This window comes from Amphiprion ocellaris, chromosome 2 (assembly GCF_022539595.1).
Source record: "Amphiprion ocellaris isolate individual 3 ecotype Okinawa chromosome 2, ASM2253959v1, whole genome shotgun sequence".
In the NCBI taxonomy this organism is placed as follows: Eukaryota; Metazoa; Chordata; class Actinopteri; family Pomacentridae; genus Amphiprion; species Amphiprion ocellaris.
In genome coordinates this window covers 24,770,555-24,793,736 of record NC_072767.1, presented here as the reverse complement: position 1 = coordinate 24,793,736, position 23,182 = coordinate 24,770,555, and the positions used below count along the sequence as shown (strand labels likewise).

The following is a 23,182-nucleotide window of genomic DNA, read 5'->3' as shown; positions in this document are numbered from 1 at the left end:
AACACAACTCACTTCAGCTATTAACATGAAACTCAACACAAACATCGCTAACTTAATGCTATGTTAGCTTTAATCAGGCTACGACTGAGCAGTTAGCTCGATTAGCATCACTAACATTAAAACTAATATGTACCGGATGCTAACTCTCTTCTCTGGTCAACACACACAGAAATAAACTTCACCAACATCTGCATTGCATGGCACACATTATATCTGACACTAAAGCTGTATATAAAGTGCATTAAAAGCTGCATTGACACGAAAATAAACACTTACCGAACTATCAGAGTCCTTTCAGTATCTGTTGGTAGAATCAGCCGAAGGCAGAAAACTGGTTAAAACAAGATGTCTGTAGAAAATGTTCTGCTGCTTTACCGATAAATAAACCAACAGTTATTATATCAGAATTAATCCAAACGAGGAGAGCAGAGTCTAGGCTGCCTCCTCCATAGGACCTGTCAATCATTTCAGACCAGACTGTCAATCAAGTAACCCCGCCCCCTGGCTTCGCAAAACTTTAATGCTCTATAAAAAAAAAAAAAAAAACAATATTAATTTATTTTAAGATCGGCCACCTGATCTCTCATTTTGACCATGAAAACTAACGAAAAAATATATATACAGTCTATGCACCGTACTCTGCTTGGCTCCACACTTGCTGATGACCACTTCCGGTCTCAGAAAATGAAAAAAAATGACCTTTTTTCGTTTCTGTCTTACTGATTTTACTTTTTTGTTATTCTAAATATAAAATGAAAATCAAAGCATTTTTAATATTTTGTTTATCCCTTTTTGATCATGAAAAGGAAAAACGCCTTGTATTTCAAGTTTAATTTTTGTATTTTAAAACGAAAATCAAATAACCACTCGTTTTTTTGTTTTTCGATATCCGTTTCAGAACGGAAAATCCAATTGCCAAAATATACACGGACCGTTACAGAAGCAACATTAAATTCCTTAAATTTAGTTACGGCTTCTGGTTTTTGTGAAATGGAAACATTTCTGGAGAGTCCCCTGACTAGAATGTGATTTTATATACATACATACAGACAGACAGACAGATAGATAGAATAATTGGAAATGGAAATAGAAACAATTCTGGAGAGTCCCCTGACGACTGTGATTTTAAGGAGGACAAGGAAAAGATTAGACATGTTTAATCTAAAAAATAACAAAGGAAGAAGGTCTGGCTGCATATAGAAAAAATGATGTTAACATGTTATTTTAGCTAAGGACCCACAGCTTTAGTTTGAGGTGTTTTTTTTTCAGGATTTAGACTGAGCCGACTTCAAAATGTAACCTGCAATATTAATCATTAGCTACATGCTAACATTCAGGGTAAATACTATTGTACTGTATATGTTAGCATAGCTCGAGGCAAACCCACTACCTGAATGAGAGCAGGTTATTTTTGTATGTTGTTGGTTTATTAATATGTTTAAGCACCTGTAGTCATGATAGAACCACCTCTATAGTAACAATATACCCTGCCTCCCTCTGTATTTGCTGAATATCCAGTCAAAGTTTGGTGTTGTAGGTGTGACCACCGGGTGTCAGTGCTACAGTTGATTGGTGGTTTGCGGCTGCGTCCGCATGGCAACGGGCAGCTGTGTACAAGAAAAAGGACGCAAGGAGCTTTCTGGAAACGTTGAGAGGGATTTCTACGTTAAAACAATCTATCTGTCCTCGTCTGCGTGGACGCTGTAACATCTGGGCGCCGGAGCGGAGCGGCTTTAATGCGGCGTATCGCTGGCGCAGACTGACAGGTGAGGAGTTGGCTCGGATTCCCGGCGCCTTGTTCCGTCCTGCTCGGCTCTCCGCACGATGGGGATGAAAGCGAGTGACATTGTCGTGTTGTGTTGTCCTGCATGCGTGTGACTGGGCGCTATGCGGTGTCATTCTCTGGTAAACAAGGTGTGTCTGGGCAGATAAAGTGCTGAGGCTGTCAGGTTTGGGCCGCAGAGCTCCAGGAGCGGAGCTGGATGTTGTTCCAGGGAGAAGAGGGGACGGACAGGGCGGTGTCAGGGCGGCCTCTCCGGGGGCATCACTGCTCCCTCAGCCTCCCTCTCACACAGATACCATGGATCACGAAGAGTCCTTCATGTTGCCATAAGCTGTCTGTGAGATGTTGCAGCCATTAACCATTTATAGGCCAAATTAGATAACTACAACCGAGTGTCCCTGCAAAACAATATACCATTTAGGAATGTAAGCTGATTAAAAAGCAAAAATATTGTCATAAAAGCTCAGTTCAAATGCCCAGCAGCTGTATGGATGGTTAAAAAGTACCAGACCTTATTTTTGGACAAGTTCTGCGCAAGATTAATGTTCTTATTGAGCTGAACGTTTTTCATTTGACAGCTTTTAATATAAATTATTTTGAATAAGTTACTAGTATTTCACAGTTTTTGGTTAAATTACAGATAATAATTTCTAAAATATTTTTTTAAACATGAATTTACTTGTGGACACTAAAAGACAGGGCCAAAACTGTAAATTATGTCCATATCTAAATTAGTGTTTAAAAAAAAAAAAAAAAAAAAGGTAATTCATTGTTTTAGTGTCACCATAAAATGATGCTACTTTTATCATATAAGCAAAGTTATATTTTTTCACAAATACATTTAGGAGAAAACTTAGGTATGTTTAGGTTTATTAAGTTACAGATAATATGTAGTAAAATCACAGAAAAAATAGGTATTATCTTACATGCACCTTACAAAAAACATCCCAAAACTGTATATAAAGCCCACTTCAAAAAATCATTTTTACAAATATCAATTTGTTCCTTTTTCAATATGTAACCATAACTGTATTACTGTATTTAAATCAGCACAAATATATATTTTTTAGCATTTATATGCTTTTGTTTGGAAGATAAATATGCATATTAATGATTTTAAAAATAGTAGTATGAATATTTCTTTAAAGTTATTTTGCATATTTTCCCTGTTTTGTTAAATTACAGACACCTTCTACAATCTAGTAAAATCAAAGAAAAAGTTCGAAAAATGTATTAATTTACATGTTGACTGTAAAAAAAAAAAAAAAAAGAATAAAGAAAATTAACAGGCCCAAACTGCAAATAGTCTTATAATTTTGACAAATAGTAAAATTTGTTCTTTTACAGCATGTGTATGTGTGTAAAATTACAGGTTTTACTGTGTTTAAATGAGTCAAAAATATAATTGTTTTACAGATATTTGCCATCATTTTGTTTACTGTTTTAGAATTTTACAGTGTTCAGTTGTTTTAAATGTATTTTTTCTAGCACCCTTGCTGCCAGATTTTCACAATTCTTTTTCTACAAAGTAGACGTCCCTACAAGCATATTATTGTAATTGAACTGTAAACCAGTGTGTAATAAAAGTCTTAAGTCTTAAGTCAATGTTTACATCATTAGCATTGATCTTAACCTGCTAAGATGTCTGGGCATCCTCACCCTTTAACACAAATGTCTGTCTACACTAAGACACAGCCATTTACATTGAACAGCAAAATAAATGCAGTTTTTAAGCTGTTCAGCTGGTGACAAATTTACAACCACAAAGTTAAATCACATAGTATAACCAGTACACAGATGCTCCCTTGACCAATAACTGAATAAGCCAATTTAAAATGCAGCATTATTCCAATGACACAATACCACAGATGACATGAAAAAGGTAAGAATGAGCTTTTGGCAAATTAGATGCTGACATGTCAAGATCAGAGACAGACAATCTGCCACATGATGCTCTGGATGAACATGTCCAAGAACATGATCTTCCCCCAAAATGTGCTCTAAGTTCACTGAGCCCTTCATGAAAAGTGAGACAACACTCCACCAGCCAGCATCAACAACCTCATCAATTCTTCATCACAGATGGGTTACTCATTACTAATAACTGATTTCTGTTCTATAACCCCACTCTCCATCTGCAAAAGATCATTTCCAGTATAGTATGTTTGGTTGTTTCATGACATCCACTCCGTTGGAGAGACACCATGTGTTGGAATAACAAATATTTATTCCCCTATGTAAAAAAAAAAAAAAAAAAAAAAAACTTAAAATTTTCTGCATGCTCATTTTAAAATTTCATTCAGTATATTGAAGCTGTTTTAATATACAAAAATGATTATGGTCAGTCAGTTACATCGGTGTTTCTTAGATCTAACATAAACCTTGTATTGTTAAACCTTATATATTTCCTCTTTCTGTTTCTCAGCCAGCTCATAAGCTGCCACCACTGACCTGCAATCATGACGGCAGAGGAGACAATCAACATCAAGGAGGCGGAGGTGATCAAGCTGATCCTGGACTTCCTCAACTCCAGGAAGCTGCACATTAGCATGCTGGCCCTGGAGAAGGAGAGCGGTGTTATTAATGGACTCTACTCTGATGACATGCTCTTCCTCAGGTATGACAACAGACATGGATGCAGGAGTAGAGCACAAAGGGCAGATTAGAATAAATTTTACAGACATTTTAAATAAAGTTTATCAATGTCTTAGTCACAACAGCAGAGATGTCTAAGGAGAGACTCGCCACTTAAAGAATCCTGAAATCTATTAGAGAATTTTGTAACACCAGAGATGGTGGTTGTATGACATATCCCGCCTCTTCACCCAAGAAGCCAATCATCTGTTTAGAAGACTTCAAACAGGAAGCATCCAGTCAATCATTATGTGTTGATGCACTGACATGAGAGCTTTGCCATGCAACTATGACCAGTGGAAGTATAACCCTTAGAGAAACATGTTTCTTAAACCTTGTTTTGATGCAGTCACTCAACATTTTTAGCACGTTTTACCAGACATGAACTGGTGATTCTCTCCATGGAACTTTGATGCTGCAATAGCTCTCTCATCATTCTTCTAGACAGGAACCTGCTCGTTAACTGAAAATAACTGCTGGATGACTGTCAAGAAGACTTGCCTATAAGAATTTTATCAACAGGAAAAACTTTCCAAAAATGTTATCTTCTTTCTGAAGCATTTAACCGCACCACTGTGGTTTTCAGAGGATTCTGAAATTGCTCATTGGTTACTTTCAACAGGCAACTCATTCTGGACGGCCAGTGGGAGGAGGTGATGCAATTCATTCAGCCTCTAGAGGGGATGGACAAGTTTGACAAGAAAAGGTAAGAAAAAATATTCTATTTCATTGTTTTACATCATCTCTCCACTGACAGTAAGTGTCATCTGTAGGACATGTTTAAAGACCAGATTGATTTGATTTCTTGTTGAGGCATTATGAAGAGAACTTCAGGCCTAACTAAAAGTGAGACTTTTTGAGTGAGTGTTTTTTGTACTTCAGATATTATATTTAGTACAGTATTGATTGATTGACAAATGATTTAACCAATAAAAATACACAGTAAGTAGAAGTTAGGCAAGCCATACATAAAGATATGAAACTAAGGAATAGATTCGCAGGGCAATATGAAACGAAGGTAAAAAGTACATAAAGTATCTGAAAATTTCTTTATAGATGATATGTACCCTCACTCTGTGTCCAGGCTGGATTAGCCAGTAAAATGGAAGGCTGGTAGCCTTAAGAACTAAATTAGGTCAGGTCCCAGAACTGTAGTGGTGTGATCATGTCATCCCACTGACATCCTCTGTTTCTTCCCAATCACCAACCCCTCTGCACAAATGGAGAGCATTTTTAAACTCAAGTCCTACCTAATTAAACTATCAGTTTATGAAAATGAATCAACTCATAAAATATCACACGAGAGTTAATCAGTAGTGTATTTTCTAATACCTGATTTGTGTTTCCAGGTTTCGGTATATCATTTTGAAGCAGAAGTTTTTGGAAGCTTTGTGTGTAAATAACGCCATGTCAGCTGCTGAAGACCCTCAGAACGTATGTATATGTTTAATTAACCATCATTCACATTGGTAATTCAGAAATCGTATTACTAGGCTAGTAGTCAAAAATCCAAATACATAAAAAATGCCCTCAAGCATGGCAGTCTAATATCTCCCTGCTCCAGTGGAGCAGTTCAGTGATCAGTAGAAGAAGCCTGTGTTTTATTTGGGATGATGGAGTTGTATACAAATGTGTAAAAACAGTGGGAAAGCTCCTAAACTTTAATTATCTCTGAGAGAAATCAGTCTTCCCAGTGTGATACTTTGACATCCTGTATGTGTACACACTGGCCCACTTGAAAACACTCTGACCTGCTGGTGAAGCAACTGTTTATCTGATTTCTAATGTATAGCTTCTGATTAACCACAGACTTTCCACAATTTTATTATCAATTATTTTAACAATTATTCTTCATTCGTATAAGCTCTCCACTGAAATCCCAAAGAAGAAAACTGGTTTGCGTGCACCTCCTTTAACCTCCTTAAAAAAAAGCTGATTTTACTGGCTTCCATCCAAATATCTGATATTTTGCATTTTTACTGAACAAGTAAATGCCATCCTTTATCATCAAAATACCAGAGAGCTGCTATATAAAACAGACCTAAATATAATCACAGCATCAGATTCATTTTCTATCATCTACAGCTGGAGCTCACCATGCAGGTGGCGGTCAAGTGCCTCCACAATCTGGAGGAATTCTGCCCGACCAAGGACGACTACAGCAAGTTGTGTCTCCTCCTCACCCTGCCTCGCCTCACCCACCACGCAGAGTTCAAAGACTGGAACCCAAGCACGGCACGTGTCCACTGCTTCGAGGAGGCTTGTGCTATGGTAGCAGAGTTCATCCCTGCGGACAGGAAGCTGAGCGAGGCTGGCTTCAGGGCGAGTGGAAACCGCCTCTTCCAGCTGCTTATCAAAGGGATCCTTTATGAGTGCTGTGTTGAGTTCTGTCAGGTAATATGATACCCAGAAAATGAAAAGAGATACACTCAAACTTCATTGGCTGGTAAAATACTTAATCCAAATGTTACCTCTTCACAAATGTAGAGACACTAAAAAAATCCATTGCAAGGTATTTTAATGCTGTGCAATCCATTGTTTTCTCCAGAAAAACACTGTCTGATTTTAGTTAATTTGTGTCATCTAATGTAATATCTAGTGCATATTAAATTCTATTTCCAGAAGAAGTTTTAAAAAAGTCTGATTGCCATGTGCCCAATGATAAACTGGCAACCTGTCCAGGATGTCCCCTGCCTTTGCCCTGAGTCAGCTGGGACAGGCTCCAGCCACCCGCGACCTTACAGAGGATTAAGCGGTGTATAGATAATGAATGGATGGATGGATGATTGCACTTTGCTCTTTTCTAGAGTAAAGCAACGGGTGAGGAGATTACAGAGGGTGAGGTGTTGCTCGGCGTGGATTTGCTGTGTGGGAACGGCTGTGATGAGCTGGATTTGTCATTGCTCTCCTGGCTGCAGAACGTCTCCCCAGGTGCCTTCACCTGCGCCTTCCAACAGAAGACCCTCAACATCCATGTGGACCGGCTGGTGAAGCCGAGCAAGGCTGGCTATGCCGACCTCCTCACTCCTTTAATCAATCGTCTGTCCCCTTGTCCTACCTCACCTTTTCGTCAAAGACCTCATTCAGCCGACACCTACATGTCCAGGTCACTCAACCCAGTTCTGGATGGCCTGTCCCACGGTCTGGCAGCACAGGATAAGAGAGGCATGGAGGCCAACATGAAGTCTGCTCTCAGTCGGAGTCTCGTGGAGAACAATGTGCACCTGCAGGATGATTCACCTGAGAGGTAAGATTCAAAGATGGAGTAAACTGGAGAGAAATATTTTTGTTGCTTGGTGTGCTAAATGATTTAGACTTAACATTAGATGTGCTGCACATCACAAATCACAGTGTACCACGCATTTGCTTTGCAAAGTAGAAATGTATGTGTGTGTGTCACTGAAAAACAAATTTGAACACAGTAAAATGTCATCAAAGTTAGGTTTTTTTCAACTCAGCAATTATTTATCTTTCACAAAACAAGCCTTTGGAATCCTAAAACACAACAAAGCACGTAAAATCTTTAAAAATAAAAACAAACGCAAATGAAAAATGCTGCAAAAACCAGTTCAGTTACTATTCTTTTGTCCATCTCGTGCTTGTATCAGATTCAAAGATTTAAAAGCTAGAAATGAATTGACCTATCACTTTTGTCAGCTAAAGGCTTCCTTCACTCAGCAAAGATTACTATATAATAATATTACACTCATAAACCCCAGAGCAAATTGCCCATCATGAAATTTAAGTTATATAAATGATGGCTAGTCCCTAATTACCGACAACTAACCACTAAGACTATTATGTATAATCTTCTCTACTTCATTTACACTCCCTCAATTGTATATTGTTCTATATTTTAAGACATATTTTGTTTTCATCTTTCACAGTAAGTTTCTACCAGTCAGTAGTAATCATATTGTAGTACAATGCTTTTTATTTTCCAAAGCTCTCTCATTCTGCTGTCTCCCCTAGCATGTGCATTTGCAACCCTAAATACTAAACCCAGTGGTAGATCTTGTTGCATGATTATATCTCCATTAACCCCATTAGTTCTACCTTAAAAGAGACGTACTACCTCGTATGTCAGCAGTGCTGCACATTAGTGCAGCTGAGTGTTGATAGATGGAATATATAATCTGAAACCTTTAGCTGATGACTCATAATTAAAAATGAGACTACCAAGCCTTACACTAAATTAGGGCTGTAAATTAAAGATAATTTCAGTGATTTAAACAGATATTTTACAGCCTAAATATAATATTACTGGAGTATTTATGGCTCATCATGTCCTTCTCTTTTTCAAACCAGTCCTTTGCTCTGAGGACTGGCAAACTGTGGCCCCTATAATTGTGATGAAACACTGAGAAAGTAAAGACAGGATGGTTTAACGCTGACCAGCTCATTAGAGGGGATACAAGATGTTGTCAGGTTCTCTCTGGCCCCACCTGCTGGATGCACTGAATAACTGGTCCAAAGTCTGATCTCTTCATTCTACTATATGAACAAGTTCAAGAGTTTGTCATTCTAAACCATTTTTTTTTGCAACATCATATGCAACTCTTTACAGGGTTTCAATTGATACCATATACTAAACAAAATTATTATTTGACTTAACATAAATATAACTGTTTTATGTATTATATCATTTTATTGTAGTACCATGGCTTTGACTTTGTTGCTCTTTTTAAAATCTTTGAGTATACATTATTTTTTTTTCCTTCATTGTTGAGCTTAACATCTACATTGTTTATATATACATACTTTTACTGTTTATCCTCCTACCTATAGGAAACACCCACAAGGCCTGGATGGACCCAACACCACACGAACTCCTCTGACTCCAGGAAAAGATGGTGGTCCACCCTGCAGCACAGAAACACATGAGGTGATCTGAACTGCAGACCATAAGTAGTGCCTTGCTATATGTGTAGTGATACCATGTGTAGCCTAAACCATAAGTAGACCATAAATTTATGATAAAGTGTCAGATGATGTAATCTTAAGTGTGTATTAGATCCTATTCGACTCTAAAGGTAAAGTTTAAAGACGAAGGAGTGAGGCGCATCACCTTTGCTTGCTTAAGCTGAATTGGCTCCATGAATCTTGTGAAGACTGTATAAAAAAGAAAACACCATCGTTGTCTGTCTGGTCACCTAAGTCAAAGAGAGATTTTCAGTCAGTCTTCCCTCCAGAGTCATTACCCCAGATTTAAGAGATATAGAATTATTTTCCCTGAACCCCTGAACTGCCTGGTCTCAATACCTCTACTGCATCATAAATCCTGCCAAAACTCTCTACCACACCTGTCCATGGGTATTTGCACCCTGTTGACCTCTGTCCCAGTGTAGAGGGTGAAGATCATGGACACTGTAGGCACATAATCTGGTTTGATGTGCGGTCACACCCACAATGGCCTGCTGCTTCCATCATCACTCATCTTTATGCATTCCAGGTCCCATCTAGAGGTGCAAAGTACTTTGAGATTAGATTGTTTTGTGTGTGTGTGTGTGTGTGTGTGTGTGTGTGTGTGTGTGTGTGTGCGTGTGTGCATGTGTGTGTACGAAAAGTAGTGAGAGGCATGAAGGAGAATATACTGTAGACTGGCTGGATATGATGAGATCCTTGAAAACTTTTTTATGGGACAGATGATGGAGGACGAGACCTTGGGAATTGAAGAGTTGTCAGTAGTGGCTGTTACAAAGAGTTTGTCTATTATAATCTGGTGTGTGCAGTTGGATGTGTGTGTGAAGTGGCAATGAGCACTGTCAAGCTTTGAAGCAGAGAATACTGAAAGGCAACAATATTCTATCATTCAGGTTTCGGGGTTTGCCAAGGTAAAACAAATGCTGTCAGAGTACAGTTTTAGGGATCTCGACATCTTCTCCCAAAACAAGCCTTACAGTGTGTATATTATGCATGTGTTTGTGTGTCCAGCGTCGTGACTCCACAGAGCACATCCAGGAGTATTACAGGCAGCGTCTCCGTGTGCAGCAACATCTGGAACAGAAGCAGCAGCAGAGGCAGCTTTACCAGCAGATGCTGTTGGAGGGAGGAGTGAAGCCACAGGATGGAGCCCAAAACAACCTCACTGAGGCCTTCCTCAGCAGGTGAGAAAGTCATGCTATAAGAGTCAGTGTCATTTATGAATAAAAGAACACGGTACCTGCAAGATATCTTGCCTTTTGTCCATCTAGATCTATTCAGAAGTTGGAGGAGATGAATGTGGGCATTGACCACAAAGGAGATGAAGTGATGACACATCTGGGCCAGCAGTGGAACGGACTGACAGGGAGCAACAGCACCTCCAGCCCCAGGATGTCCAACACCCGGCACACCACAGACAAGGGCCCGCCCAGAGACAAGTCAGGTGGGGTGAGCAGCCACGGTTTGCTCAGCGAGTCTCCAGTTCCTAGTAGCCAAAGGTAAGAGCTTGCAGAGTGTCTGGTTACTAGTCTTAAGTAAAACATCCTGTTCTTATGAGGTCATCACAGATTTTGATTGAGTTTAGGTAAGATGCAAAGGCTTTGCTTGAGAGGCTTCAAGTGGTTTTGAAGCTGTTACCAAGTAGAAATAATATTTCATTTTGATTTAATGTCAAACATGGATTTTTTTTCTCATGTTTTGCAGCAAAAGCATGTACAAATTGTAAAATATCACCTGAAACATCCCATCACTCTTAAGCATTTTTAATTGATACCAAATGTCTAGTGCAATACTGTTAGATTTCTGTATTGCAAAATAAGTACAGTATATGTTTGAAATAAATCTTTGTGTGTGCATTTATGATCATCAGTGCTGAAAGAATCAGAGCATCTGGTCCTACAATTCAGGATGACACTAGTTCCTCTGCAACACGCAACACACACGAGGTACAGCAAACTGCCTACAAATCTAATACAGAACTCTATCAGTTATCAAATATCAAATGCTGGAACACGTGAAAACTTGCGAACTTGATGACAACTTTTGAAGTGTTGAAGATATTTTTTCTGATCTTTACCAGCCAGGGAAGTCCAAAACACAATTTGTTAAAGTGAACCAGCTCGAGGACACACAGGCGGTGCGTGCGGTGGCCTTCCATCCCTCTGGAGCACTCTATGCTGTAGGCTCCAACTCAAAAACCCTGCGAGTCTGTGCCTACCCGGAAACAGTGGCCACCAGGTAGGAACCATCCATAGGTATCCAACAGCTTTTCGACAAAGAATCTGAATGGAGTGTACTTCATCAAGAAGGTTTCACATCAATGAAATCTAGAGAAAAATAAGTTAGAAATAGTTTCAAGAGTCATCGGTTAAAATATGCAAATTCAAGCTGCTTTTTTATAAAACACACTTTTAAGAAGTAATTTCCTAATTGCAGTTTTTCATTTCTCTGATTTATATGATTTGTTTACTTCTTAGTAGTTCTGGTGCAGTGAAGCAGCCAGCAGTGCGCTTCAGACGAAACAAACATCACAAGGGCTCAATCTACTGTGTTGCCTGGAGCCACTGTGGACAACTGTTGGCCACTGGCTCCAACGATAAATACGTCAAAGTCTTGCCTTTCAATGCAGATAGCTGCAATGCCACAGGTACTGTTTCATGTGTTTTACTTGCACTTCTAAAATCACAGAACACAGAAAGCTGGAGCAGAATTCCTTGTAACCCTCTTGTCTCCACACAAATTTGTCCTTTTATTCAGGCCCAGACCTGGAGTTCAGCATGCACGATGGTACCATTAGGGACCTGGCCTTCATGGAAGGTCCTGAAAGTGGAGGATCCATCTTGATCAGTGCTGGGGCGGGAGACTGCAACATCTACACTACTGACTGTCAGAGAGGACAGGGCCTTCACGCTTTGAGTGGACACACAGGTACATCAGCTTTTCACCTACAACTGAATGAAAAACAGATTTGCGGAAACTCTAGGGCTTTGAAATAAGCTTGCAGATATAGTAGATCATTTGCATTGTTCTTTCATTAAGCCTTGATGCATTAGATATTTAACAAATACACACTTACTATTTATGAATATAGTTAAATCATACAAATCAACAGTACCACAATGTTAATTAGTTAATGGAATAAACAGGGTGTGTAAACACAACTAAATGCAACAAGGTAAAGACATATCATGTATTGTTTGAACAGGTCACATCCTGACTCTGTACACATGGGGAGGGTGGATGATCGCCTCAGGCTCACAGGATAAAACAGTTCGGTTCTGGGACCTGCGAGTGCCCAGCTGTGTTCGGGTTGTGGGCACAACTTTGCACGGTTCAGGTGAGTCACATCATGCCTGTCTCTCACTGGAGCTGATCCTTTGTAACACATTGTTACAGGATACAGAAGCATCTCAATGAAATCATAGGAAAACACAAATGCTTCAAGAAGAGCAGCTTAATATATTATCTCAGGAGCAATAAAACGTGTGTTCATCTTTTTCATATTACAAACATATAGATTTAAATAAAGAAAGATAATTTAAATACTTAAATTTGCATTTGGATCGGCATTAATTTGGCATCTGATGTGTAATTGTGTTCAATCTTTTGAAAAGATATGCATTAGTTCTGTCACATTCGTCACTAATTTACTCCACATCCCGTGTTACAGTAGTAATGCTAGCACACCTTTTCCTAAATGTCAGGGTGCCCTTGGTATGTTAGTGGATCGCTTCATCTGCTTTGCGCTGTTTCTTATCTAATTATCACCGAAAGTTGTTAATGAGCCGAGTTCAAAAATCAGATTCTTCAGAGAACAAGTCAAGGTCAACAAGCAACAGAGGAAACTTTTACTGAATAGAAGCTGCAGTGTGTGATTCCACAGATACTGCGGGTCACTAAAGACTTTGCATTTCAACAGCAATTTGTTAATTTGACAATTTATCTCTCTTTAGTATGATGGTGCACCCAGTCACAGAAAGCATCTTACTTGATATTGCATCTCTTGCAGGAAGTGCAGTTGCTTCAGTGGCAGTGGATCCCAGCGGCCGTCTGCTGGCCACTGGTCAGGAGGACAGTACCTGCATGTTGTATGACATTAGAGGAGGCCGCATAGTCCAGACATACCGCCCCCATGGTAGTGACGTTCGCTCTGTGCGCTTCTCACCTGGAGCCCATCATCTCCTCACTGGCTCCTATGACAACCGAATCATCATCAGTGACCTTCAAGGTAAAACCTTCATGAAGAAAGAAACAAATTAACCATGTACTGTATGTGACACACAAGACAGAAAAATAGAAGGGATTAAATTAGAGAAATCATTTCCATTTTGAAAAGCTTATACCTGCTTGGTGTCCATTTGATAGCAACAGTTGCAACACACACAAGCTGCTTTTAAAGTCACCCCCTTTTTGCTGACAGTCTGGCGTTTGGTGGCACTGTGTGATGTACTTTTCTCTGACTTCAGGTGACCTAACAAAGCCCCTCCCTCAAACGGTGGCAGGGGAGCACTGTGACAAGGTGATCCAGTGTCGGTGGCACCCACATAACCGGACCTTCCTCTCCTCGTCTGCAGATCGAACTGTCGTCCTCTGGGCTCAGGGTCCCTGAGAGTCAGAGAAACACTGATTCACACCCAGAGCAGCAGTGATCACAAGAGCACAGCATCCACATATATCCCAGCATGGCATCACTAACTGCTGCGAGGCCTGTGTATGTGCAGTGGTGTGCATACATATCGTGAGCATCAAGCTGTTTTTATGTTGCTCAGTTTCAAGTGTGTGTGTGTGCGTGTACCATGTGTGTATGTAAAAATTGCGTAGAAGATGCATTTTGAGGCAGAAAATGCAGTCATTTTAAAAACGACAGTTTACATGTTTGTGTATGTTTGAATACTACTGTATATGTCTTTGTGAGTACGTACCTGTGTGTGTGCAACCAAAAATGGCATTTTGGAAATCTCTGTGTTTGGCTTTGCAGTTTGAGATTAAAGCTAAATAGTATGCAGATTTTGCAAATGCCATAAATATTGGAAACAAGGGTATTTTTGTGTTTGCTTTTGGAATCCATGTGAGGTTAAAAACTCACATAAGATGTGTCTGTGCATCCGCTTAATACCTTTCTGTTTGTGGCTTTTGTAAGTAGAACATTATTAAAAGGCAAAGATGTAATTACAATATACAGATGGTGATAATGCCTTCACTGAAAAGTATTAATAAATTCCCTGCAAGCACACTGTCAAATTAGATTAGTTATTATCTCACAAAACCCAAGTGAGTTTTAGACAGCCATAGTCAGAATTTGATACGAAAAAAATGATTTCGGTTTGGCTCAGCAAGACATGACATGATTTTAACAAAACTATTCATTAAAACACTGCTACTTCTATAGTTTCTATGAGACGCAGTGACTGGACTTCATGTTGTGGAAGGAAGCCACGTTTGGTTATGCATATCATAATGTGCCTTTTTGTAACATTTGTAGAAACCTTTTGGATGTATGGATTGATTGATATATTTATTTATTTGCAGCTTTATTTTGGTATTTTTTCATATGCCTTGTCAACTGTAAAACCTTACAATGTCACTGCAGTGCAGAAACTTTTCACTCATCTGCATTGGTGCACACTTACATGTATAAATTCCCAACGTTATTATTAAAAATGTTTTGGTAATGAGTAGTACTTTATGTGAAGGTAGAAAAGAGAATTTGCACAGTCAGGAAAGGAATTTGTTAATGTGTCTCGCACAAAAATTCAACACTAAGTTCCAGTCAAAGAAATTGCTTAAATCGCAAGATGGGAAAAAGGGGAAAAGTACATGTTGTTAGAAGACCCTGCTTGAGTTCATAGTCATCACTTAGTTGCTTGATGAATTCGGTGTAAACTAAAAAGAAGAGCACAGTAAAACCAAAGCTTAGAGCAGCTGTGAGAAGTGACTGGGAAAAGAGGGAAATAGCTGTTGTAACAAGAGCTCAGTCACTGTTCAGCTCCTCATATCATAATTAAAATGTAGGAATTGTGCATGCTGTTTTTGCCCCAAAAACAACACAGCCTTTAAAAAACAAAGATGCAGAATAAGAAAGAGGAAGTAAAGGGCTGTATGGTGAACTTTAAAATGTAATATACTGTAGTTAACAGTATAAAAATAACAACACAATATTTTCAGCAGGTTGATGTCAAGACAGTGGTAATGATGCACTTTGAAGAAAGAAATGCTGCAGGGTTGCACAGTATGAAATGACAAATCTGGTCACATCTTTAAGGATGTGATTTTATCTTCATTTCTACTGAGCACCTATGTATGTAGAAGCCTGGTGCATGTGAGTGAAAGAGAGAGAGAAGGATGTGGAAGACAGAATGTATGTCATGGGGTTATCATATTATGCATCAATTTTAACTTATCTATGGCTCATAGCAGAATATTCAATGTGCTTGTCCACATGTGTAGTTTTAATTAATGTTTGTGCACAAATGTGTCACAAATGAGGGAACTGGGGTCACTGGAGTTCAGTCTGTTAAAATAATAAAATAGTGGCTGTCTAACACATGTTGTTCTTGCATTTGAATAAACAAAGATATTTTAAGGGACACTTAGAAACTTGTTGATGGAATAAAGATGTAAAGTGAAAAATTAATTGTGTTTTATATTTATGCACCATGTATACCAGTGAGTGTTTAGAAAACCTGTTAGGGAAATGTTAGGCTAGGTACTCATATCGCTGGCATGGCTAAACTGTGGGTGCTGGGACGTGGTCATGGCCTTTGACAGAAAAGAATCTCATTATACACTTACTATGGGTGCCAAGTCTGATCAGCTATTTTTGAGAAACAATGAAGAAAAAAAGCTGCTGAAAAAATACGGAGATGAATGAAAGCAAGTCATGTAGTTCACAAGGAGAAAAATCAAGTGCAAGAGGTTAGAGACACAGCGGTGATAAAGGGATGGAGGACAGAAGAGCAAGAGGGGCATTTACCATCACTCACATGCTGCGCTCGATCATTCCCTCTTTTGTGCAGCGGACAATGAGGGCCAGAGGTACAGGGTTTAAAAAGGATACACACACTGTTACAGCCAGCAGCCGTGGAGAGAGACCAGCCAAACCAGAGGTATCAGAAAAAAATTTGGAATTACACAGAACCTGCATTTACTGTAACTGCCAGGAAGGTACTACTTTATATGGGGCTTTAAAAGGCTTATCAACAAACCTGCATTTGGAGAGCAACAACAACTACAAAGATGCAGGAGAGATGAAGTTTCAGGATCTATGCTCCTCCTACTGGGGGAAACTATCTGCACAACTTTCAAACTGCGCCTGGAAACTAATGCTTGTTCTTGTTATTTGGCAAAATTGAACAGTATTATACACTAACACATTTGGGATGCAGGTGCATAGGTGCGCTTTGGATGTGCACTGGCAAATTTGGTGGTTTTAAAGAGCTCCATTTAGGAGGATTGATATCAGTGTATGAAATCACTGGTTTGCTGGCCGGGTGACAAAGAGCAACAGTGCTGACAGTTCAGTTGCTCGGTATTGGAAGATTAGTTTGTGTTGCATGGATGGATTTAGTAGTGAACAATGGCTGTGAACTGCCTGATAGGCAAGCTTATTGTCATGCAGCAGTTTGGGTCAAGTGCTTTGCTAGCTGCCACCAATTTGACAGCATTTAAGGATGATTCAATTTCTTATCTGATGTGGGGACACACATTGAAACTGTACGAGACTTGTTTATTCTTCCTACTAAGATGCGTCAGGAGGATAATGTGTTAACACTTTAAAGATTTTTAAAATACTTGTTTTTAAACTGTTTTGAAAGAAGACACTTGAATTTCCTCCACTAGTGTGCCTAATGTTAAGAGTATTTACTGCAAAGAGAAGATACGCTAAATTCACCCTGTTCAAGTTCTTGGTTGTTGTGACCACTACTTTCAATAGCTGAAATAGTAGTCCATTGTAATGTGCAACAGAAACTTGAGTTTTTGCTATTTTCAGCTGCTACAGATAAGGATGTATGATGAATTTGAGCCTAACAACATCAATTTTTAGCTTAATATCTGTCGCAGTCATGGATTCACAGCAGAGACACTTTAAAAATAAAATTATTGGACTTTATTCAATAGAAAAGGCTTGTAAATTTCTGAGAAAAACAATATGTGCAGCTAATTTATTCATTCATATGAATGAGCTTTAAATGATGTACCTTCTCCATTCTGTCCTGTCTTTCCTGAACAGTTGTTGAATGTTTAGATGGACAGCGTTTTCCCGGGCTTCTCCACGATGCTGTATACTTTAGCAGGAGGAGGCACGCTCTGTGGCGTGGCCGCCCTCGTGCTTCTCATTGTTTCTACGGCAACGGACTTCTGGATGCAATATCGATACTCGGGTAGCTTGGCCAATCAGGGCCTTTGGAGGTTCTGTATCAACCACAAATGTCATGCTCACACCATAACTGTAGGTAAGTACTTCAGATGTGGCATTTAACAGAGAAAAAGGGTTGTTTTGGATGCAAGCTAATACTTTGTGGTCAAATTTTGAAATGTAGCCATGTTCAACTGGACGAAAATCTTTAAAACTATAACCAAAACAACACAGTATAATAAATGTTCATCTGGTAAAATCGAATAAATGGATGAAGGAAAACCAGTGGTGGAGGAAGTATCCATATCGTCTACTGACAGCAATGTAAAAATAGCCCATTACAAGTAAAATGACTGCATGAAAATCCTAGTTAAGGAAAAGTATATGTTTTAGCAGTAAAATGTAGTTCAAGTATTAAAGTAGAAGTACTGGTTTGATCTGTCTGACATATATTATTAATCAGTCTGAACATGAAGACCACCTGCCTAATATAGTGAAGGTCCCCATTGTGCTGCGAAAACAGGTCTGACCCACTGATGCCCAAACTCCACAAAACCTCTGAAGGTGTCCTGTGCTATCAGGCACCAAGATGTTCGCAGTAAATCCTTTACGTCCTGAAAGTTAAATGGTGGAACCTCAATAGATCAGACTTGTTTTTCCAGCACATCCCAGAGATGCTCAATCGGTTGAGATCTGGGGAATATGGAGGCTACATCAACATCTTAAACTCCTCCTCAAACCATACCTGACCAGTGTTTGCAGCGTGGCAGTGAGCACTATCCTGCTAAAAGAGGTCTCTGCCAGGAACTTACAGAGTCTGCAACAAGGTTTAGATAGGTGGCAGCTTCCCACAGTACATCCTGCTTACGTTTTTTCCCCTGGTAAATAAGGCACAAGCATCCAGCTGTGCATAAAAGAAAACATGATTTATCATAACCAGCCACCTGCTCTATTGCTCCATGGTCCTGTTCTAACATTCATATGCCTGCTGTCGTTGTTTTTGGCAGGGAACAGAGGTCAGTACAGGCATTTTGACTAGTCTGTGGCTATGCAGCAACTTGCAATGTAAAGTATGTTCTGACACCTTTCTAGTCTGCTTTAAGGTTTTCAGCAGTTTGCGCCACAGTAATTTTTGTGTATGATCAGACCACACAGGCTAGTAATGCTCTCCATTTTCATCGCTGAGCTTTGGGCCTCCATGACCCAGTTATTGGTTTGCCAGTTGTCCTACCTTGGACTATTTTTTGCAGACACTAATTGCTGCACACCGGGTACACCTACCAAAACCTTTTGAAGATATATTACGGTGCTTAATGCTGCCGAATATATCCTAACTCTTGACCGGTGCCATTGCAACAAGATAACCGGTGTTATTTACCTCTGCTGTCAGTGGTTTCCATGTTATGGCTGATAAGTATGCATTAAATCACTGGACAATTAATACTGATGCATCAATGTGAAACAGCATGCTACTGTTGCAGTTACTGCAGATGGAGCTAGTTTTAATTACTTCATATAGTTTTATATACTAGGGCACCAAATAAAACTGAGGGGTCTTCAAATGATTAACTGTGGATGAAAGAAGAAAAAGCAATTTTAGAGTCTGTTTTCTCTCTTTTTTTTGCAATTCCAAGAATTTCCATATGGAACAAAACAGAGGTTTAGAGGAATAAATCTCTCATTAGTAGAGCTAAGAACAACCCAGACTTCCAAAAATGTGACTCTGACTAAAGACTGTGTTTTGTACAGCATCAGGAAGCTAAAGGACAGGAAATCAAAGGTGTAATGTTGAACAATGTACTGTGTTTTCAATATTAATTATATAATCCGTAGTGTACAGTCTTCATTGTACAATCAACCAATAATTAAAACTGTGAAATAAATGTAGTGGAGCTGAAAACACAACAATATCTTTTGGGGAAAAATGTAGCATAAAGTGAAAAGACAAGTACCTCAAATCATACTAAAATACAGTACCTAGTTACTGTCCACACTGGAAGAAAACCATACTGAGTTACATACTGTAGCTCATGACTATTAGCGTTTCTAGCAAATTCGCCATTTGTGTAAAGGTTTGCCCAAATTTAGCCCCAATTTGAATTAAACATGTTAATAAGGTGCACACTGGTTTCTCAGAAAGTTAATTAAACAAAGATGAAAGACTCGGTAGATATTTTACAGATGTCAAATACTATTTTGTCAGTTGGATAAGAAATATACAGTCCACTGAATGCTAAAGATTTTTGACCATTTTCACAAACTGCGTCAAATCAAAATCAAGATGGCGTCCCAACGGATTAGCAAACAGTAACTTAAACAAGCGGTTTAAACTATTTTTCTTTTTGTGCTTTCAGACATTTTCGTACGAACATTTGGTGGCATCGTGTAAAAAAACAACAACAAACAAACAATAACAACAAAAAAAAACCGTCCGTCCTGACAGCGGTAGATTTAGTATTCCAACCAAGTTTCGGACGTTTTCGTCGACAACACAAACCAACTGTTCCTCTTTGACTTGGATGCATGCTAATAGGTGCTTATGCAAAGTGTGGCTGGAGTAAGTCTCTGTATATTCACTAAAATGGACATATTTCTGACCTTTTTTGTGTCCAGCCTTCTGGGATGCAACACGGGCCTTCATGCTGCTGGCGGTGCTGAGCTGTTTCGCCGGTGTGGTGCTCGGCCTGAGCGCCTTCACCAACGGCACCAAGAACCGGCGGGTCCGCACAGGTGGCATCGCCCTGGTGCTGTCAGGTAACACAGCGTGTCACGGGTAGAAAATATGATCCTGCTGCTTTAGGCTGCTCTTCCTGTCTGGAGCATTTTCCACTGTCGCTAAGAGCTGATTTGAGGTCACTTAAATTGTAACGAGAAACGTGTTGCAACCTGTAAAGCACAACATTATACACTTTAAACGCAACACTTCCGTGTTGTATGACGTTAACGGTGAGACAATCATATTCAATTTATTTTCTGGTAGCTTATACATCAATCCATCATCCGCCACTGTGCAGCCCCTAGCCTATACATATGATTTATTTTTTTAAATGTGTGGAATCATTTAAGAGGACTCACAGGAAACGTGCATCTCTTTCTGTGTGCTCATGTTTATTCTCTATTCTCAGGTTTTCTTGCACTGCTGGCTTTGGCAATCTACACTGGAGTGACTGTCACCTTCTTTGGCAAACGCTTCTTGGACTGGCGCTTCTCCTGGTCCTACATCTTGGGCTGGGTGGCCATCATTCTGGCTTTTGCTGCAGGTACAGTTATGTTTATTGTGATGGAAATTCAAGGACTGCAAATACTGTCAACAGCCTGTATAAGAAGCAGAAGATGTAAGATAGCACAGTTTTTCTGGTCATTATTTACCCACTTAAGACACTTTTTGCTCTCTGGACAGTGAAGTAAGAGAACTTCAAGTGTCTGCAGGAGTTAGTGTACATTTCTTTTCTGTCAAACATCAGTTTTGTTGAAGAGCTGCCATATATCTCAGATAAAGTGATTTCAAAGCAGCCTAAATGCATATAAATAAACTAAGTAGCTTCTTCTGGCTCTCCTTGAAACCAATTGTTTCTGAAATAAGCCAAATTAGAAAACGTTCCTGGTTAATCTTGTACTGAAATCTAAATATTTAAAACCACTATGTGTAGGATCTGAAAATGTCCTGCTTTAGTTCCAATTATTCCTAACTAGCAATGATCCATGCTTTTACATGCTTTCCTTTCTCGAGAACATTTAAATATGTTTTAATCCACACACCAGTCATGGATTCAGTTTCATTTGGAGATTACTGTATGTACATTCATGTCAAAAATAAAAACTTGTGTCATTTCCTTTTAGGTGTGTTCCAGCTCTGTGCTTACCAGCGGACCACTGCAGAACCTGCTCCTTCAAATAACCAGGACACCTGAACAAGATGAAGACAGTGTTTAGCCCTAAGACTGTTGCAATGGATGTCACTGCTGCTTTGAGTACCTAGAATGGAATAAATAGAAATCATAGATACCTCTGTGGTTTCACTGCAACCTTGTTTCACTTTTAACACTTTTTTTTCCTTTTGTATCTTGACCCCAACTTTTAGATAGTGTTTTGCTTTGGCATTTCACCAAATGTGTGTCAAGTACAGCGCTTTTTTTTTTTTTTTTTTTTTGTTTACCTTTAGTCATTAAACTACTTTTGACCTAACAGAATGTAGGAAACAACATGCAAGCTATGACTGAAGGTGAATGCACTCTTTAGGATTAAAACCACCTTAAATGTGGCATTTCACTGCTATATCTGTATGCAAGTGATTCTCCACTAGATGGTGTTCTTATGCCACATATATATGAGGCATTATGATTGCGAGACTACGGATGCAGGCGAAGTTTCTCTGTCACAAAGTGGTTAAGTCATTCAGGCTTTCAGTGAGTTATCAAGTTTCAGTAAATGTAATATTTGATGATTCTGGTTATTGTATCACTAAAAGTTGGCAACCATTTGTCTTCTTTAACGCTGCATTAAACAGCTTACTTGCCCCAGATACTGAGTCATAAGCAACATAAACAAATCAAGACCATTCTAAAGTTAAACAGGAATAGCCGTTAGGGAATTATGCGATGTCAAGAGAGGAACGAGGAGGCAGATTCAGAGACACTCTGGAGACTCAGATGGCTTATGTTGAGAATAAGGTTTACTGATATCAGGAGAAGTGATACAACGAGCAGCATAGTGACGTGAGCACTGGCAGTATCAATTCTGAGGATTCTCTTCAACCTTGGGTATATACTGAGTTGGGAGGAATGCTATATTTAGATTACGGACGAATATGGAGACAAATGTTTTTATTACCGCATTTGTCTTTCTCTCTCATGTATCTTCTTTTGCAGCATCTGCCTTTCTCAGGGTCAGACAGAGAAGGCCTGAATGTGCTCCTAGCCTCAGTTTGGGAGAAGCAAATAGGAACAGGGGTCAGAGGTGATAACTTGGAGGATAATTTGAGGTGATTTATAGGATCTACAACTTGATTTAAGGTGACTGGAGTTGACAGATGCAACCTGCATGATATTCCGGGATGTCTTCAGCTAACAGCTATGAGGAAACACCTCAATAAGGGGAAAGAGTAATTTTTCCTTCACAGCAGCAATACATAATTCAGCCTTTTACCATCACCAAATGCAAACATGTTTTTAGGCTTAAACCTATTCAGCACACATGCTCCCCCCCCCCCCAGATTTCAGTCTGCGTTACAGATGAATTTCAGTGCTTTTGTAGTTTATCACTCTTTGATATTTAAAACCCTAATGGGGTTTGGTTCAGCCATGTATAATCCTCATTTTAAACACTGTATAGTAACTATGTATCCATGCTGAAGCTTTCCACATGCTTATTTTATGTAATATATTCTGAGACACTCTCTATACATGTCCTGACAAAAGCAGAGCAGGAGGCAGCAACTGAGCCAAATTCCTTGTAACACTGGCGTGAAATCCAAGTGGATCTAAGGT

General features: G+C 39.3%; 2 protein-coding genes across 4 annotated transcripts; both read left to right on the top strand.

The window, feature by feature from the left end:
- Nucleotides 1-1,527: 1,527 nt before the first annotated feature.
- Nucleotides 1,528-15,884, top strand: LOC111580074 (WD repeat-containing protein 47-like). Of its 2 annotated transcripts, none has more exons than XM_035955993.2 (16): nucleotides 1,528-1,766; nucleotides 4,209-4,400; nucleotides 5,040-5,123; nucleotides 5,767-5,851; nucleotides 6,503-6,811; nucleotides 7,225-7,664; nucleotides 9,206-9,302; nucleotides 10,352-10,524; nucleotides 10,612-10,839; nucleotides 11,211-11,286; nucleotides 11,421-11,578; nucleotides 11,821-11,987; nucleotides 12,098-12,268; nucleotides 12,546-12,677; nucleotides 13,350-13,568; nucleotides 13,807-15,884. In XM_035955993.2, exons 2-16 carry the CDS (start codon nucleotides 4,243-4,245, stop codon nucleotides 13,947-13,949), a joined length of 2,640 nt encoding a protein of 879 aa, XP_035811886.1. In that variant the 5' UTR covers nucleotides 1,528-1,766; nucleotides 4,209-4,242; the 3' UTR covers nucleotides 13,950-15,884. The 2 variants fall into 2 exon arrangements, with proteins under 2 accessions (XP_035811886.1, XP_023143419.1); XM_023287651.3 differs by having other exon boundaries at nucleotides 1,529-1,766; nucleotides 11,818-11,987.
- Nucleotides 15,885-16,305: 421 nt separating this feature from the next.
- On the top strand, nucleotides 16,306-21,726 carry lim2.2 (lens intrinsic membrane protein 2.2). Of its 2 annotated transcripts, none has more exons than XM_023287652.3 (5): nucleotides 16,306-16,446; nucleotides 17,571-17,793; nucleotides 20,310-20,450; nucleotides 20,822-20,956; nucleotides 21,537-21,726. In XM_023287652.3, exons 2-5 carry the CDS (start codon nucleotides 17,586-17,588, stop codon nucleotides 21,605-21,607), a joined length of 555 nt encoding a protein of 184 aa, XP_023143420.2. In that variant the 5' UTR covers nucleotides 16,306-16,446; nucleotides 17,571-17,585; the 3' UTR covers nucleotides 21,608-21,726. The 2 variants fall into 2 exon arrangements, with proteins under 2 accessions (XP_023143420.2, XP_054873684.1); XM_055017709.1 differs by lacking the exon at nucleotides 16,306-16,446 and adding an exon at nucleotides 17,032-17,053.
- Nucleotides 21,727-23,182: the final 1,456 nt, after the last annotated feature.